At 36.3% G+C, this 18965-nt stretch overlaps 1 protein-coding gene across 6 annotated transcripts in view; it reads right to left on the minus strand.

The window, feature by feature from the left end:
* EIF5B (eukaryotic translation initiation factor 5B) overlaps positions 1-18965 on the minus strand; it is a 104160-nt gene that overhangs the window by 67105 nt on the left and 18090 nt on the right. For 5 of the 6 annotated variants that reach the window (XR_016395335.1, XR_016395334.1, XM_030762832.2 and 2 more), the window contains 8 exons: positions 14275-14400; positions 14089-14173; positions 12746-13421; positions 11425-11642; positions 10869-11019; positions 4513-4608; positions 3927-4016; positions 2265-2339 (listed from right to left, as the gene is read on the minus strand). Coding sequence is in view for 4 of the 6 variants with exons in the window: in XM_030762832.2 (XP_030618692.1) it covers positions 2265-2339; positions 3927-4016; positions 4513-4608; positions 10869-11019; positions 11425-11642; positions 12746-13421; positions 14089-14173; positions 14275-14400 (1517 nt within the window). In the remaining 2 variants the exon portion in view is untranslated. Of the gene's footprint in view, positions 1-2264; positions 2340-3926; positions 4017-4512; positions 4609-10868; positions 11020-11424; positions 11643-12745; positions 13422-14088; positions 14174-14274; positions 14401-16800; positions 16845-18965 lie in introns of all 6 variants that reach the window. The other variant, XM_089922658.1, reaches the window with a different exon arrangement.

Genomic DNA, 18965 nt, shown 5'->3' on the forward strand with positions numbered 1-18965 from the left:
CTCAAGTGTGCCCCTCTAGAAGTCTTTTACAGCCCCTTCCTCACCCCTCATCCAACACACTTAGGTGTCTCCTTTGGGCCCCACAGAAATGTCTGCACACCACTGTTAGGGCTTCGCTCCTTCAACAACGAAACGTGTTTATCGGCGCCTGCTATTTGCCAGGCACAGTTTTTTAATTTCTGCATTAGTTTCTGTCTCTCATCAGATTTGAGGGCAGGAGCCATCTCGTTATGGAATCCGTAGAGGGAGAGGGGACGAGGCAGGCTTTGGAATCAGGCCCAGGCGGCTCCAGATGCAGGTCCACCACTTAAGGACAGCTGCCCGCCCTCTGACAACTTTCCTAACCCCCTCAGCCCCTCTCAGCTTTTGTGAGGATTTAAAAGGCATCTATCAGGAAGCGGGGGGGGAGGGGGGGGAATTACACAGAGCAATTGCCCACCCATCCATTTATTCTTGCACAGATCCTTGTTTGGGGTGTCTAATGTGCAAAGCACTGCCACAGGCATTGCAGGGAACAGAGAAATCAAGTCCTCATCTTCTAGTGGGGCTGATGTAAGAGGAGGAGATAAGGACTGGGAGGAGGAATACTGGGTGAGAGGATGGAGAGAAAGGGAAAAAAAAAAAGATCCACGTGAAAACTCTCTAGAGTAACCACTAAAAGTAAGCAGAAAAGTACAAAACTTCCAAGCTCATGAAAGGAGAAAAAATTCAAATAATCCAAAAGATGGTTAGAAAGGAGAGAAAAAGAAACAGAACAAGAAGAACTTAAGAAGAACTTAATAAGATGATAAATATAAAATCAATATACTTTATTAACTCTATCAAATGTTAGATGTAATGGGCTAAGTACTCTAGGTAAAATATAAAAATTGACAAACTGGATTTAAAACCTCAACTATATGCTGTTTAAGGATATAGAAAGTGTAATAAAGACAGAAGAAGATCATGTAAATTAAAGCTGGTATAGCTATTAATATCAGATAAGGTAGACTTTAAGGCAAAAGACATCACTAGAAATAAAATGACAAAACAGTTATTTCGTCAGAAAGATATAAGATTACATTCATCTAATAATATAGCACCAAAATATATAAAGCAAAAATTAATATAACTCATGGAGAAACAGACAATCTACAAGCACGATGGGAGATTTGAACACACAACTCTCAGTGAGAGAGAGAAAAAGCACACCAGAAAAAAAACTCAGAACAGAAGAGGTGAACAAAATGATCAGCAAACTTAACTAAATATAGGTAACAAGTCACCCAACTAATGCAGAATATAAACTCTTTCCAATCACATATGAAACATTCATAATAATTTACAGCCCAACAAATGGTTGGTTAAGTCGACGTATTTCAAAGGACAGAACCATGTATTTTTCTGATCACAATGAAGTAACAAAGATACGTAAAGTCCTCACTTTCATAAATTAAGAAATATACTTCTGGGCTTCCCTGGTGGCACAGTGGTTGAGAGTCCGCCTGCTGATGCAGGGGACACGGGTTTGTGCCCCGGTCCGGGAAGATCCCACATGCCACGGAGCGGCTAGGCCCATAAGCCATGGCCGCTGAGCCTGTGCGTCCGGAGCCTGTGCTCCGCAACGGGAGAGGCCACAACAGTGAGAGGCCCGCGTATGGCAAAAAAAAAAAGAAAAAAGAAAAAAATATATATATATACTTCTAAATAAATCACAGGTAAAAGTTAATATATCAAAATAGAAAATTTAAAATATCAATGTATCAGACCTTACAGAATTTGGCTAAAGCCAGGCTTAAAGAAAAATTTGTAGTTTTAAAAAACGACTGAAAAAACAGAGCCAAATATTCATTTCAAAAAGTTAGCAAAACGCCAGCAAATTAAACCCTAAAAAAGACAGGAAGAAATGACAAAAACACTTTTTATTCATAGTGGTTAGGAACTAAACAATTCATTTGTATTATCTTTGTATTATATTTTAAGTTCAAGAGGTCTTTTTGGTAGGCTAGCTTTAATAACTTATCCCCATTTGTAACATTATCACTCTGAGAAAAAATGTATTCTAAAGCCTAGGCAACTATCTTACAAATGACTTTCTGAAAAACCATTTATTAATAAAATCAGGATCCATATGAGGACTTAGGAACCATGGCAATGGAGAGGGCAAGACTGGTCTCTATCCCCAGGAATGTTCATACAGCTTTCATCATCGGGAGACTATTTCTTTAATATACACACCTCCAATAACCACTGGACTTACCAATGTGTGCTTACGAGCTACTCACCTGTTTCTCTCTCCTCATCACTAGCCATAGCTTCCCAGTCATCCAATCCAGCATCCTCAGTTTCTTCTTCCTCTTCTGTAAATAAGATTTTCATTAAAGACACAGAATATATCTAGAGAGATAAGATTGCTTTTAGAAAAAAAAATTATGTAGAAAACTATCCTGACATAAAGAAATAAATGTTTTAGTTATGCAAAAAGTATGCACACAATTTCATTACCTTTGGAACTAGTTTTCAATATTCCTACCATGTTAAATCCTCTACTATTACTAAATGCTTCACAATTTCCTCGTGTTTTGAATACACTATATTAAACTTAACGCAGATTTCATATTTGAGGTAATTAAAATATTAGCAACTCATTGAAATGTTCCTTTAGATCTTGAAAAGGGTAAATGATGGCATTCAGTTCTTGAGGATAAAAGAAATTTCACATATATCTTCTTTTTGATCTTCAATCTATACTTTATACAGAAGAATGTACTGTTTATTTTGCTTTAACCTCTACAAATACATATAAATACAACTTAAATTACATAGTTGGAGGTACAAATCTACACTTCTATTCCAGTTGAAAATAAGAACAGTACGTTGTGCTTACAACCCAAAAAATAGCCAGAAAGGTATAATTTTGAATTTATAGACTTTAAACTCTCATTAACAAAAATGACTCTTTTTACTGAAATCTAATCAAGCAAAATTATTCTCAAATGAAAGGAAGATGAGATTGGGACACTGTAGTATTTGTTTCCCTGTCATAATTACTATTTGTCAACAAGTTTGGACACGCCTTCTTGAGGAGGAAATGAGTCAGAAACACATACCCCTAACTCCTCCTAAATTAGCAATTCTTTCTAGTGCTACAAATATCACCTAAAATAGGGAACTGCTGTTAAGTCTATCAATATGAATTTCTCTAATCTCATCCTGTTAAGCTGAGGTGTGCCCAGGAAAATGATCCTTTTTATATTGAGAATAGAAGGGGAAGAAAAATAGGATCAGTAATACCTTTCACCAGTGTGGGTCAGTCTTAACATTCTCTAAAGCTGCTCCCATTCCTGTCTTTAAACACTGGAGATTCTCCTGGTTTTACGAAACATACATTTAGCCAGCCTCTGGCTCTCCTAGCAACAGCTATCTCATGAATTAGAACAATGTTTATCTTAAAGAAAAAAAAAAATCCAGAGATTTTCTCCAATCTCAAAACACACACACAAAATGAGTAAGTTGAATCCTTACTAATTTAGTAAACAGAAGCTGACCTCTATAAAGATTTTAAAATGCCAATTTTTATGACTCTTAATAAAAGTTCTAATTAAAAATGCTTCCAATTTGCTTCCGAAGGATTAAATAAAGAACTTTAGTTTTTCTTGGTACCGCTTAAGAATTCTGACCCATAAATAAAAACATCAGAGAAAATCCAAATACCTCTCTCTATCCTCTCTACAAAACATTTTACCAACACTACTGTAAAGAACAAAAGTGATTCAAGTCTCACCTCTACACTTTTTTCAGTGGAAATGAAATGATTTAGAGAAAAGAAAGAACTATGAAGAAGGCCATCCTGCCAGACATTTGGTTTCCCCAAACTAACGATAACCAAGACAACTTATGACACATCAGTGATATTTAACAGGAATTAATTAGTCAACACTACTGACCTGGTTCAACAGGAGGTGGTGTCTCTTCTTTTTCAGGTAGTCCTTGTTCCACAACTTCTACAGCAGCACTTAATTCCATTGGTTCACATACTGAAAAAAGGAACAGAAACCAAGTTAACAATACCTTTCAGTGCATAATTTCTGTTAGGATACTCTATTAAGTACTGAATAAAAACCAGTAGTACAACCTAAATTCTTTAGCAAGTTTAGAAAACATTTAAATATCAGCTATGCATTGTTATTTTTTTAAAGAGGAAACTAGTTTTTCTTTCTGCTCAAGAATAGAATGTAAAATTACAGAAGGTTGAGAAGGAAACAGAAAACATAAGAATGATAGTTGTGCTTTTCAGAGTTAAGAACAGTTATTCATAGCATAGGATCCACATTCTTCAAACAAAAGTACTTTTCCATTAACCTGTCATTTGAATCCGTTGAGAATGATAATAACAAGAAACAAGGTACAGGAAGTAAGTTTCGGTATGCAATTCTGATTTGCTGATTTCTTTTTAAGACTTCTGTCTTGAAGCTTATGGGGGAAAAGGCAAACAAAACTGTTTCTAAATCACAGGCTATTTTGTATGCAAACCTTTATTTTCCAGCTGCTGTGGTGTTTTTTTCTTCTTTTTATCTTCATAAATTGGCCTTTTCTTTGGCAAAGAGTCTTTTGATGGCACTTCAACACCTGAGGGATAAAAATGGAAAATTTCAGGGTTTATACTACTTGCTTGTCACCTAAGAAATACAACTTAAGAAGATAACATTTTATTCACCTCAGAGATACATACCCTAAAATATAAAGGAACATGCATGGAAAACCCTCTTTTTTAATGTAAGGTATTTTAAAATTTATATACGTTTAAATCCCATCTTTTTGGTGTCCAGTTCTATGACTTTTGACAAATGCATGTAGTTATGCAACCACCATCATAATGAAGATGCAGAACAGTTCCATCACCCTGTGCTGCTCTGGGAAGTTAAACCCTATTCACATCTTTATGCCCCTGGCAGCTACTGATCTGTTCTCCAACCCAAAACATGTGCTCTTTCCAGAAAGTCACAGAAATAACACTTTACAGTCTGGCTATCATCATAATGGATTTGAGTCATCCTCGTTACTATATGTACCAGTACTTCATTGCTTTTTATTGCCGAACAGCATTCCATTGTATGGATGTACCACAGTTCCCTTATTCGACAGACAGCTGAAGGACATTTGAGTTCTAGTTTTTGACAATTATGAATAAAGCTGTTAGGAACATTTGCATGCAGATTTTTCTGCGAACATTTCTCTGGGGTAAATACTGTGGAGTGGGAATGATGGGACATTAAGATAAATATGTACAGTTGACTCTTGAACAACATGGGGGTCAGGGCTGCCAAGTCTCCGCGCAGCTGAAAATCTGCATATACCTTATAGTCAGCCCTCCGTATCCATGTTTCCTCCATATTCATGGTTCTGCATCCTCAGATTCAACCAATCACAAATTGTGTAGTTACTGTAGTATTTATTATTGGAAAAAAATCCACCTATTAAGTAAACCCACACAGTTCAAACCCGTGTTGTTCAAGGGTCAACTGTATTTAAATTTGTAAGAAACTGCCAACTGTTTTCTAAAGTGGCTTTACAATTCTGCATTCCCACCGTAATACATGAGAGTTCCAAGTGCTCTTACCAGCATTTGGTAAAGACAGATGTTGGGTTCTTTTAAATTTACATATTCTAATAAATGTGTAGTGATATCTCACAGTGGTCTTAATTTGAATTTCCCGAATGATGTCGAGCAGTCTTTCCATGTGCTTATACTGAATAGTTTCTTGGTGAAGTGTCTCTTCAAACTTTTGCCCATTTTTAAATAGGATTGTTTTTCTCATTGTTGAGTTTCGAGTTATCTTTATATATATTTTTATGCACACACACATACACACAGTTATCACGTATGACTTTCAGGTATTTTCTTTGAATTCTCTCAATGGTGTCTTTTGCACAGCAAAAGTTTTTAACTGGACTTCAATTTTATAATTTTTTCCTTTTATGGATTATGCTTTTGAAGTTGTAACTAAGCACTCCCTGCCTAACACAAACTCACAAAGATTTTCCCCTATGTTTTCCTCTAAAATTTTTTTTTTTTTTTTTGTGGTACGCGGGCCTCTCACTGTTGTGGCCTCTCCCGTTGTGGAGCACAGGCTCCGGACGCGCAGGCTCAGTGGCCACGGCTCACGGGCCCAGCCGCTCTGTGGCATGTGGGATCTTCCCGGACCGGGGCACGAACCCGTGTCCCCTGCATCGGCAGGCGGACTCTCAACCACTGCGCCACCAGGGAAGCCCTAAAAGTTTTTAAGTTGTATATTTTATATGTAGATCTACAATCCATTTTGAGTTAAATTTTATATAACGATTGAGATTTAGGACTAAGTTTTTTTGTTTTGAGGTTTTTTTTTTACACAATGTCTAACTGTTCCACTATCACTTGTTGCAAACATCATATTTTATCTACTGAATTGTCTTTTCCTATGACAGAAAAAAAAAAACCCTGACCGTACGTAGACTCTATCTGTTCTATTGATCTATTTGTCTATCCTTTTGCCAGTATCACACTGTACTGATTACTGTTTTTACAGTTAGTCTTGAAATCAGACAGTGAGTCCTCCAAGGTTTGTTCTTTTTCAAAAATACTTTGGCCATTCTAACTCCTTTATCTTTTCATACACATTTTAGAAATAGCTTATAGATATCCACAAAATATTCTGCTGCAATTTGATTGAGATTGCACTGAATCTACAAATCAGTTTAGGAGAACTGATATCTTAACAACATCAAATCTTCCAATCCATGAATGCAACATCTCTCCATTTACACAGGTCTTTGATTATTTTCGTCAGTGTTTTATAGTCTTCAGCATATAGATTCCACAAATACTAAGTGTTTCAATTACTTTTATGGGAGGGGTACTGTAAATGGTGCCATTAATTTTTTATTTTTACTGTTAATTGCAAGCATATAGAAATACAATTGATATTTGCATACTGGTCTTATCTATAATCTTGTTAACCTCACTTATTAGCTGTAGGATTTTGTGGGGGGTAGATTCCATGGGATTTTCTATGTAGACAACCGTCATCTGTGAATAGACAGGTTTACTTCTTCCTTCCAGTCTGCATGCCTTTATTTCTCTTTTTGCCTAAGTGCCTGAGTTAGGACATTCCAGTGCAATGTGCAATGATTGTGATGAGAGTGGATATCCTTGCCTAAATCACAATATTAGTGTTTATTAGTATTCAGTCATTCACCAGTAACTGAAAATTGTATGTATTTTGTAAATGTCTTATGTCAGGGAAGGAAGTTCTCTTCTATTCTCAGTTTGTGAATTTTTATTATACGTGAATGGTGAATTTTGTCAAATAATTCTTCTCCATCTATTGAGATGATCATGTAGATTTTCTTCTTTAGTCTATTAATATGGTGAACTATTTATTTATTTTTAAATACTGAACCAACCCTGCATTCCCAGGATAAAACCCACTTGGTCATGATAGATTAACCCTAAATATAAATATACGCACATAAACATAAATATTTATATAGTTGACCCTTGAATAACACAGGTCTGAACTACACAGATACTTATACTCAGATTTTTTTCACTAAATATGTATTATATTATAGTACTAGAAGATCCACTGCTGGTTCAATATGTGGATGTGGAACTGTGGATACAGAGGGCCGACTAGAAAATTATACACAGGTTTGTGCCTGCATGGAGAGTTGCCCCTAACCCCTAGATCGTACAAGGGTCAATTGTACTGCTGGAATCAAATTGCTAATATTTTGTGGAAAAATTCTGCATCTTTGTTCATGAGGGATATTGGTCTGCAGTTTTCCTTTCTCGTAATGTCTTTGTCTCACTATGATATAAGGGCATGCTGTCCTCATAAAATGAGTTGGGTAGTTCTGGAAGATAATGTTCATAACTAGCAGTATTTCTTCCCTAAATATTTGTTAGAATTCCCAAGTGAAATCATAGAGGCCTGGAGTTTTCTTTGTTGGAAATTTTTTTTTAACTTAGATAAAATGTAAGTAGATATAGGAGTATATTTTTTAAATAGGTATAGGACTACCCAGGTTATGTATTTCTTTGCATGTTGGTTGTTTGTGTCTTTTAGGGGAATGTGTACTCGCTATATGCTTAGTAGTTACAGGCTAAAGGCTATGGAACAGACTGAAAAGGTAACCTGCTACACAATTCAGCGTAATTATCCGAAAATATCTGCAGATACACTAAGAACACATTTTGAGCTCAATGAATAAGTTTTATATTATTCTAGGTAATGAATGTGTAAATAATATTTACCTAACAAGGCAGCTTTTAAAGATATGGTGAGACGTAGCATGTAGTATCTTTTCAATGAATGCACTTGTGGAGGGCCGTTAATGTCAGGTTAAGAAGTTTGGACACTTTTATTAACAGACAATAGGGAACCCATAAGAGGGCAAAAACTGAGCAACACTATGAAGAATAAGAAAAGAGACTAGGGCCAGAGATGCTACTTGAGAGACCATCCCTTCCAAGCCTGTCCTAAAGATTGATGCCAAGTTCACAATTTTAAATAATTTTCATCTAATCTTGTAAATACAAGTCAAGCTACTCCATAAAACAGCATTTCTGAGATTGGCAAATTACTCCCTACGTGGTCCTATCCCAATTTCTCCATGAGTGCTTCTAGCCTGTCAGATAGCCACAAGTCAAATCTGATATTTGGGTGCTAGTTGTACTCGAATTTGTTCTTTACTTTTGTTTTTTAAAAAGCTATATCCCCAACTGAGAATAAGACTTTCTGAAATCTAAGTACTGTGTTTCTCTACATTTACTGCTCCCAGCTAACCATATAATGCATAACAAAGAGCTGGTCACACAGATCAATTAAATCTCAGTTCTAGGTCCTTGGACAAGCTGTTAAAGTTTTCTGAGTCTCCATTTTTTCATCTATATGATGGGAATGAAGATATTTATGAGGAAATAATGTCAAAGGTAACATCAGGTATATACTAAATACATAATACATGGTAGCTCTTACTTTAATTATAGCATAAGCACCAAAATTACTATAATATAAAAATCTGTGGAACGTAAGGACAGGACATTAAGAGAGGTCCCAAAATATTCTTCTCAAAGGAGCAAAGACACTATTTTAAATCATCTTACCTGTCAAAAACATAACTGATTAAATGCTCAGATTATGGTCTCTAAACTAAGAGGAACCAAGGTTCCCTGGGTAAACAGTTGATTTCAAGGTCTAGAGGAGAAAATGTGCAAGATGAGCCTGGGATATCTCGTGGTGTTAGAAAGCAAGGAAGAGGTCCAAGAATACAGTAGTCAAGTGAAAAAGTCACAGGGACCAACCTGAATGACTTCCTGCTAGCCAAAGATGGTACAATTTGAGTATCAAAAACATAAACGGGGCTTCGCTGGTGGCGCAGTGGTTGGGAGTCCGCCTGCCGATGCAGGGGACGTGGGTTCATGCCCCTGTCTGGGAGGATCCCACATGCCGCGGAGCGGCTGGGCCCGTGAGCTATGGCCGCTGGGCCTGCGCGTCCGGAGCCTGTGCTCTGCGGCGGGAGAGGCCGCGGCAGTGAGAGGCCCGCGTACCGCAAAAAAAACCAAACCAAAACAAAACAAAACCATAAATGACTTTAGGAGATGAAAACATATCAATTATATAAAACTCCATTAAGATAAAATGATATACATCCAAAGCAAAATTAAATTCTAAATTTAATACTAAACCTCCACTGGTCACCTTTGGAGGTTAAGGGGACATCAATTTATTATTTTGCAAATTAGTAAAGAAAGGGAAAGAATTAAGCATATTCCCTGGTTTTCCTGCATGAACTGTATTTCACGGAAAGCTTTTCTTTAGAGAAAGATTCTAGCTAATAAATGCAGAAAGAATGACAGACTATCACAATTCTGCAATTCCTAACGAAGTACTGGATATAGGCAATGATCACCAATTGGAATTAAAATTATTAGATGAAAAGTCAATGAAGAACTTTTCTAATGGACAAGGCTGCCAATAGCTAAACTCACTGATCAATCTTGACATCACCAGAAGGCAAGCAGATCACGTGCCTCCTCACATGAGGCACTTTAGGTGGTAAAGCACCATTAAGAAGTAGCCAAACTGCTAGATCTAAAAAATTACAAGGTATAGAGAAATAAGTTAGCCAACACCAGGAGAATGCAAATAGACAAATCCAGGATAGGAGAAATTCTAGGAAAACATCCAGTATCTTCAACAAATAAATCCATGCCAAAAATAGGGGTGGTACTGGTATCAATGAGAGACAGACATTATCAACCAAATACAACACATGAATTTAATCTGGATCCTGATTTGAACAAATCAATTATAAAAGACATTTTGGAGATAAGTGGAAAAAACTAGACATGGACAACATCTAGGTATCAAGGAACTTTGTTTAATATAATAATACATACTACACTTATATTAAAAAGTAAAATGTCCTTATCTGTTAGATATACACACTAAAGTAAAATGTGAGTAAAATCATAATGGCATCTGGAATTCACTTTCAAATACTCCAGGGGAAAAAAGCGGGTGGAGGGGGGACAAAACAAGAATGGTAAATGGTGATAACTGTTGAAACTGAGTGATGTCTACACGGGGACTCATTTTACTATTTTGTATTTTCATTTACAGACATACTATCATTTACACACAAATTTTTATCACAGTATAGATGTCATCTCCCTAAATAATGAAATTATCTCACCTATTCCTTACATTATTATTGGACTTTTTCATAGCATTTTCATAGAATTCTCCTTCTGATTCAATTCAATTCTCCTTTTGACCATTATAGAGATATAACTGCATGAGAGAAGTTTCTAGAGCATTCAGTTAATTAAGAACACCACCTACCCTGAGCTTGTAGAAGTTTAAGGGTAGCTTCGGCTCTGGCTCTGGCTTCTCTCTGGGATTTAGTTAAAAGTTTCCCTTCTTTTTTCAAGCGTTCTTTTCTTTCCTTTTCTTTTTGCTTTTTCCTTTCTCTTTTTTCTTGTTCCAATCTTTCCTATAAAAGAATATGCATCAGACAAAAATTGTATTAGCTTAATGAATTACAAAATTTAAACATAAACAACCCAAATTTCTAACAAAGCTCTTGAGATACATGCAAAGTATTATGTTAGGAGCTTCCAAATGAAAGTACTTTAAATGTTGTACATAATGAGTATTAATTAGTATCACATGAGAGTCGACTATGTGTTGGCAATGATGCACAAGCAACTCCTGTCTGTACCTGAGGAAATAAGGTAGGATTTTCTCTACCCCTTCACCTTATTATTTATATCTGCACAATAATGTAACTGAAATACCATGCAACTAAGAAATTTTTAGAATTAGAAAGCTAGAGATATTTTACAAGAAGCGGATTTAAGTAAAACAAGTCAAAGTCAGCAGCTTCACAATGACATACCTCTTCTTTACGCTTGGCTTCCAATTCTTCAAGGCGTTTTATCCGTTCTTCCTCTTCTCTCTTCTGTCTTTCCTCTTCTTCTTTAAGCTTAGCCAGAGCTTCCTGCATAGCCTTAACTGTGGCTTTGCTAGGTCCTTTTTTCTTCTCTTTTTCTTTTTCTTCCTTTTCTCCTTTCTTTTTCTTCTTATCTTTTTTCTTTTTGTCTCCTTCATTGTCATCTACCAAAAAAGAAGAGAGGCAAAGAATATTTTTAAAAGTTGTTTCCTACGGCAATGGTAAGCAAACCCCAGAGTGCAGGAACCATAATGGGCCAGGGCTGATGCCAGCAGCAGGCTAAGGGCTTTGGATATCAAGGCCTCCTGAGCACCTGAGTAACCAGAAGAGCTCCAAACAACCCAGTTGGCCTCCTTAGAAGCCTACAATGCTGGTGCTACTCTGAGTTGTCCTGAGGGATTCAAGAAGATGGGAGGATCCTGTCATCAGGGAGAAGATATACAGTACCTAACGTATCTTCTAAATCCATGGTGTCTGAATTCATAAATTCTGTAGCTAGTTTTGCTTCTGTAAAATGGGGATGATAAGAATGATGCCTACCTTAAGGGGACAGACATTAGAAGAATAAAATACAAAAATGTAAATACATTCCAAGAACTCTATAGCATTATGCCGAAGAATTACAGATTATGAGCTACTTTCTTGATGGTTCTCCTCAAACATGTCCAGACAGTAAAAATTTGAGTGGTTAAAAAGCTATGTCAATTTTCCCATTAAAAGTTTTCTAGTCTAAAGAAAAATTATATAAGTCATCTGATCTTTGTTTCCATTCTGAATAAGGGGGAAATTTAACTAGAAAGCTTCTTTTTTGCTAATTGGTTCTGGTACAAAAACGTGCCTCAGTATTGCTTAAAAGATGTTAACGAATCTCAGCATGTTACTTTTCCATTTCATAGACCAAATTAGGTTTTTAAAAACAGGAAAGAATTCAGATATTATCTCACACGGAGGTATCAAAAGGAAGAGTAAAGTTTTCATTAGGCAACTTCCAGCCTTCATCAGCAGCAAAAAATTGTTTTCCACAGTGAAATTCCGTAAAAATCCTAGTTTGTGCACAAATCATTTGAAAGATATTTTATACTACATACATAAATGTTTAACAATGAAAATCAATTAAAAGAGTACTTAGACCTAATTTTAAGTTTCTTACAATTTAGTACCTTTATAAGCAAGGACAAACAACAAAACGACTTTGGGGCATAATAATCAAAACTTAGGCTGATTATGAATCCAAGCCTTTTGCCCTTTCCTCGATATTATTACCAACCTTCTGCAGCTGTGGGAGCCTCTCCTTTCTCTTCAGAGGCAGGAGGTGCTCCAGAATCAAGAGTCACTTTGGATTTTACAGCTTCCTCTTCAGATTTCCTTTGAGATTCTTTTGGTTTACTCTGATCCTTTTTACCAGATTCTAGCTCTTCTTTTTCTTTCAGCTTCCGCAGTTTTGCCTTTTCTTCATCCCGCTTTTTTCTCTCACGCTCTTTCTTTTCTGCCTTCTTTTGAGCCATTGTCTTAATTTTGAAGGAGGAGTCGTCATCTTCATTCCCACTCTCTACATTAGGACCTGGCTTATTTTTCTGATTCTTTTTCTGTCCTTTCCTGGACTGCAAAACTTCATCTGATTCATCACCACTTTCACCAGAAGAATGTACTCTCATACAATCTTTAATTCTTTTACTGTTATCCTCATCCTCTTCTGACCCATCCTGCTTCTTATTCGATTTTTGAGCTTTCCCTTTAGCTTTTTTGGAGAGTTTACTAAAATCATCATCATCATCACTCCCAGAGTACATTTCCATTTTGGGTTTTGCAGTCTTTTTTGATTTTGAATCTTTATCTTCCAATTCTTCGCTATCATTATCTTCAAAACTTTGTTTTTTGCCTTTCTGTCCTTTCTTTTTTTTATCTTGTTTTGAGGTGGATTCATCTTCATTATTTTCTGTTGGCTAAAAAATTTCCATTGTTAGAAATATTAACAGAGTTATACTTTATTTTTTTTATTAATTGAAACTCCTCAAAGTCATGTACTTCGTTAAGTACACATGGAAAAATTATCGAAATAATTTTAAAATAATGTTTTTACAAGAATATAAAACTCAAGCAAGTACCAGAAGCTAGCCTAGGCCTCAGGTACATCTCATAATCACTGTAAATTTCAGAATCCAGGTGCTCTGAAGCAAACACTAATCACCAGTCCACATTTATTACCTTCTTCAAATGGCATAAAAAGCCTAAGGGGAAAATTGAAAGAAAAAATATCCATCCCTCTCTCATTACTCTGAGGCTTATCCAATTTCAAAGGATAGAAAGAAGTATCAATAATATAGAAAACTGCAGGTAGAGTTGGGAAATGTTATATTTCCAAACGTACCAATTTTATAAACAGACAACATATCACAAAATACCTTTAGATTCCCAAATAAAGCATCTTTATATTTGTGAAAGGTTTTAAAATGCATTATTGATTCCCTAAAAACTGTTTTCCCCCTTTGGCATCAAATTTTATGGAAACTTTTAACTAACATATATATGTTGCTCAAAGGTTTCCAAAAGCAGTCCCTAAAACTGGAGCTACGAAGAAGCATAAACAGGTAACAACAATCTGTATTTCACCTTTGCTGTAGCAGTTTCTCTGTCAGCTTTGATGCCTTGAGCTTCCCAAGACAATTCTTCCAGTTCTTTCAGGATATCATCTTCACTAGAAATGGATTAAAATATATTTTGAGGTACTGAATTAGTTTAATAAGTAAATCTAGTACCAAAGCTAATAAAAATCAAATACATTTAAAATATACTTACTCAAAATCTTGCTTTTTTTTCTCCTTTTTCTTTTTCCCCTTTGTCTTTTGAGGTTCCTGTTCCTTAGCAGCACCAGCTCCTTCTATTTCTGCAGCCAAGGCATCGAGATCAATGTCATCCTTGGCACTTAAATGAAAACACAGAAGACCTAAATGTTACTCCAGAGCAAAATAATCTGTCACATTCACTTACAGAGAATTTTTTTTTTCACTTTAGCCTTTTTCATGCATTAGCAGCCCACTGAGAAAAATCACTTGGCAAGTTCTTTCATGACAACACTTGAGTTATAACTACTCATAAGCCTCTCTGTATCTGCTTCAATAAAGTTTGAGTTACACTCAAACCCAGAAAGAGTTATAATGAACAGCTCCAGGAAGAAAATCTAGGTAATCAAGAAAAGGAAATTCATGCTTGTATTCAAGTAACCCTAAAAAAGAAAAAGAAAAAAGAAGAAAGAAAGGAAAAGAAAAGGAAATTCACTTTTGTTGATACCAAAGTTTTTTTTTGTTGAGTGTCTGAATGGAATTATTTATAAAATGAAGTTAAAAGAGAAAAAGATTCTTATTATTTGATTATCAATAACACCTAAATCTTTGGAAACCTTTGCATTTTTACTTGGAATAGCAAAAATTTTAGAGTTGAAAGGGACTTTCTTCTAGTCTATTATCTCATTTTACCAAAGGGAAAACAAGATGCACAAAGTTTGAATGCTTTCAGCAAAACATCACCACACATCCAAATCTAAATAAATTAGGAATGATTCAGTAAATAAAATAACCCAAAATCCAGAACCAAACCTGGTCACAATCTTTTACATTCCTGGTTTCATTTCTGGTTCCATCCCACAATGTCCTCCATCTACCAATATTACTTGGAGTAATAAACCAAACTAAGTTCCAGTTAAAACCTACAGAAAACAAAGGAGGTCAGTCTGAGACGTACAAGTAGAAAAGGTGTATGAATTCAAATAAATGATACAATCAGAAAACAAAGACCTCACGCAACAGGGCCTCCACTGGTGGATGCCTTGTTGTGAAGATGCTTCACTTCAATAAAGATAATTCCTAATATGATAAACATAAAGATTATGTAACAAGACACGGAGGACATAGAATTTATCCTCAAGGAGCTTCACAGGACAGAGAGAGAGAGAGAGAGAGAGCAAACGAGTAAAAAACCAGGAATTGCAAAATGCAAAATGCCATGAATTAAAGGAATTTAATGTTTTTATAGGTGACCAGAATTGAAATGTGTTCCCTTTTGTCCTACATTGTAGACAGTGTATTTGAGCGGGATCACAGAACACTGAACCACTGTACTGGTGGTGACTTCCCAAAGCACCAAATCCAGAATGAGAAAGTCAGACACTTCCTGGCAGAGGAGAAACCTAGACCCAAGTTACTGAAGGAGAAAAAAGGAGTTAACCAGGCAAAGAGAGTGCATATATCAGACACAATGAGCACAAAAACCTAAAGGTAATAATAACATGTATGGTGCCTCAGGAGGACTCATTAAAAGGTATCTGAATCAACTGAGAAGCTTTTTATAGGTTACTGATTTCTTGAGCCCACTCAAGATCTAGGGAACCAGAAACTGGGGGTCGGAGCTAGGCAGCGTATTTTTAGCAATCTTTCCAGGTCAGATTTGAATGGTTTTTCTTTTTTTATAAATGAAGAAACTGAGGCACAGAGAACTTGTCCAGGATCACACAAGGCAGAGATGGGATTTGAACCCAGGAAGTTCTGATTCCGAAGTCAAAGATAGTAACCCTGCTGGCATAATCAAATTTGCATTTCAGAAAGCTACCTCTGGTATAAATGATAGGGCAGAATCCCAACTAGTCAAGCAGCAGAAAAAGGTAGGAAGCTTTTCTAGCTAATTGGGATGACAAACACACATCTGACTTGCAGCAGTGGCAGGCAAGATGAAGATATATGAGTCAGATAAATACTAAGGAGATCAATCAGCAACACAAATGACCAACTGGTTGTATATAGAAAGGGGGAGGGAAGAATCAAGGATAATTCTCAGGTCTCATCAGGTAACAGAAACCTTAGTCTGGCCCAGCATCAACCATCCGGCCCAGCAGCATGAGATCAACCAGTACCATCTCCAAAGGCAGCTCTGCCAATATTCCACACTACAGCAGATTCCGAGACAGGGTGACAAGGGAAGGTAGTTAATGATCGATGCTTGGCACCTCACCTCCAAAAACTTGCCAGTCCTCATCTGACTCTATTCACCTCATAAAAATAGTTTGTGATTTGCTATACTGCCACAGTATTCATTAACAAACATCTCCAGAATAACAAAACATTGGACTACATCTGTATGCTGCTGAGTTTGAAAAGCTCTTCTGGCTAGTAATAGAAATTAACAGCTTCTGAGTGCTTACTGTTTATCAGGAATTGTGCTGACCAATTACTAGACATACTATATGTCATTTAATCCTCAAAACAACTCTATTAAATTAAGCTTAAAGATGATGATACTTTATAAAAGGCATCCAGCTAGAAAGTTACATACCAGGAACTCAAGCCCAAATCTGACACCAAGATTGTACTGACTTCCTAGAAAATGGGAAATACAGTAATCAAGTTTCTGAAAATTATTTGACACAGCTACAAAATATATCAATGATATAACAACATGCTTAACAGTCTTACCTACCATGGTTTCTAAAGTGTTCTTTCAATGTGTACTGAACTTCCTACCCCTGATTCAAGAGAATGTCCTAAAATGTCAACCATATTACAAAAGTTCATGAAAGTGACACATAACATCAGTTATTTAACTTGAGACTTTTATACTCTACCTACATTTCAGCCCTACTTTTCTACCTACCCATTACATACTACAGCTTAAAGATTTCAGTAAACCAAGAGTCAAATCTACAATCCAGTCATGCTGATAATGAAAGCTTTAAAACCTTTAAGGAATGTGTAAGAGTATTTTTATGTAGGTACATCTTTCTGCAGATCATTTTTCCTTTATCAAAGCTACAGTATTCTTACTAATATTTGCCCTTCCAGCCCCAATCCTTTATTCTAAACTTACTGCAGACTTCCAGAAATAAAAGGCAATTTTCTATGGTATTCAACTCAGTGTTTTCACAGGCCACATTCCTCCATCATCAGGACAGAAAAAATGTTATAACTTAACGGCCTTTAAACAGTGAAGCTATTGGGACTTCCCTGGTGGCGCAGTTGTTAAAAATCTGCCTGCCAATGCAGGGGACATGGGTTTGATCCCTGCTCCGAAAAGATCCCACATGCCATGGAGCAACTAAGCCCGTGCACCACAACTACTGAGCCTGTGCTCTAGAGCCCGCACATCACAACTACTGAAGCCCACATGCCTAGAGCCCGTGCTCTGCAGCAAGAGAAGCCACCGCAGTGAGAAGCCGATGCACCGCAACAAACAGTAGCCCCTGCTTGCCGCAACTAGAGAAAGCCCATGCACAGCAACAAAGACCCAATGCAGCCAAAAATAAAAATTAATTTTTTTAAATGAAGCTATTAAAAATATTGCATATGTAGTTTTTTTAAGAAACAGCCAAACTACTTTCTAAAGTGGCTTCACCATTTAATATTCACAACAACAATGAATGGAGATGTGTTATTTTTTCCACATCCAGTATTTAGTACTTTTCCACATCCAGCCGGTATTTAGCATTATGGCTACTTTTCCTTTAAGCTGTTCTAATAGATGTGTGGTGATATCAAGGTCTTCCTTTGCATTTCCTTAAAGGCTAGTGAAGTTAAACGTTTCTTCGTGTACTTTGCCATACATATACATTCCGTGAAATGTGTCTTCATATCTTTTACCCTTTTCTAATTGGATTGATTTTCTTTTAATGTTGAGTTTTGAGAACTCTTTATATGCCCTTTATGAGTCATCAGTCAGATATGTGGTTTACATATACTTTCTTCCAATTTGTAGCTTGTCTTTTCATCCACTTAACAGGGTTTTTTAACCAGAGCAAAAATTTTGAATTTTCATGAGGTACCATTTATCAAGTTTTTTCTTTATGCTTTTGGTGTCATGAAAAAGAACTTTGCACCAACTCATAGGTCCTGAAGATTTTTAACTATGTTATATTCCAAAAGTTGGGTATTTTAATGTTTTGTATTTTGATCTTTTGCCTATGGTTATCCAACTGCTCCAGCAACATTTCAACTATCCATCCTATATACATAAAATTGCTTTTGCACCTTTGTCAAAATCCACTTGGCTATACTTGTATGGGGCTCTTTCTAAGTCCTCTATTCTGCTCTATTGATTTATGTCTTTCCCTCTGACACTAATCAACTGTCATGTTAAGGTAGCTATACAAAAAGTCTTGAAATCAGAGTGATTGCTTTTATTCTTCATTATCAGAATTGTTTTATTATTAATTCCTTCAAACTTTTCAAATAAATTTTGGAATATTCTTGTGTGAATTTACAAAAAGAATCTTGCTGTAATTTTTATTTAATTTTATTATTATTTTTTTAATTTTTGGCTGTGTTGGGTCTTTGTTGCTGTGCACGGGCTTTCTCTAGTTGTGGTGAGTGGGGGCTACTCTTCGTTGTGGTCCATGGGCTTCTCATTGCCGTGGCTTCTCTTGCTGCAGAGCACGGGCTCTAGGTGTGTGGGCTTCAGTAGTTGCGGCACGCGGGCTCAGCAGCTGTGGCACACAGGCTTAGCTG

This window comes from Delphinapterus leucas, chromosome 13, assembly GCF_059928025.1.
Source record: "Delphinapterus leucas isolate spDelLeu-1000000601 "Yukka" chromosome 13, BTC_Dleu_Yukka2, whole genome shotgun sequence".
Lineage (NCBI taxonomy): Eukaryota > Metazoa > Chordata > Mammalia > Artiodactyla > Monodontidae > Delphinapterus > Delphinapterus leucas.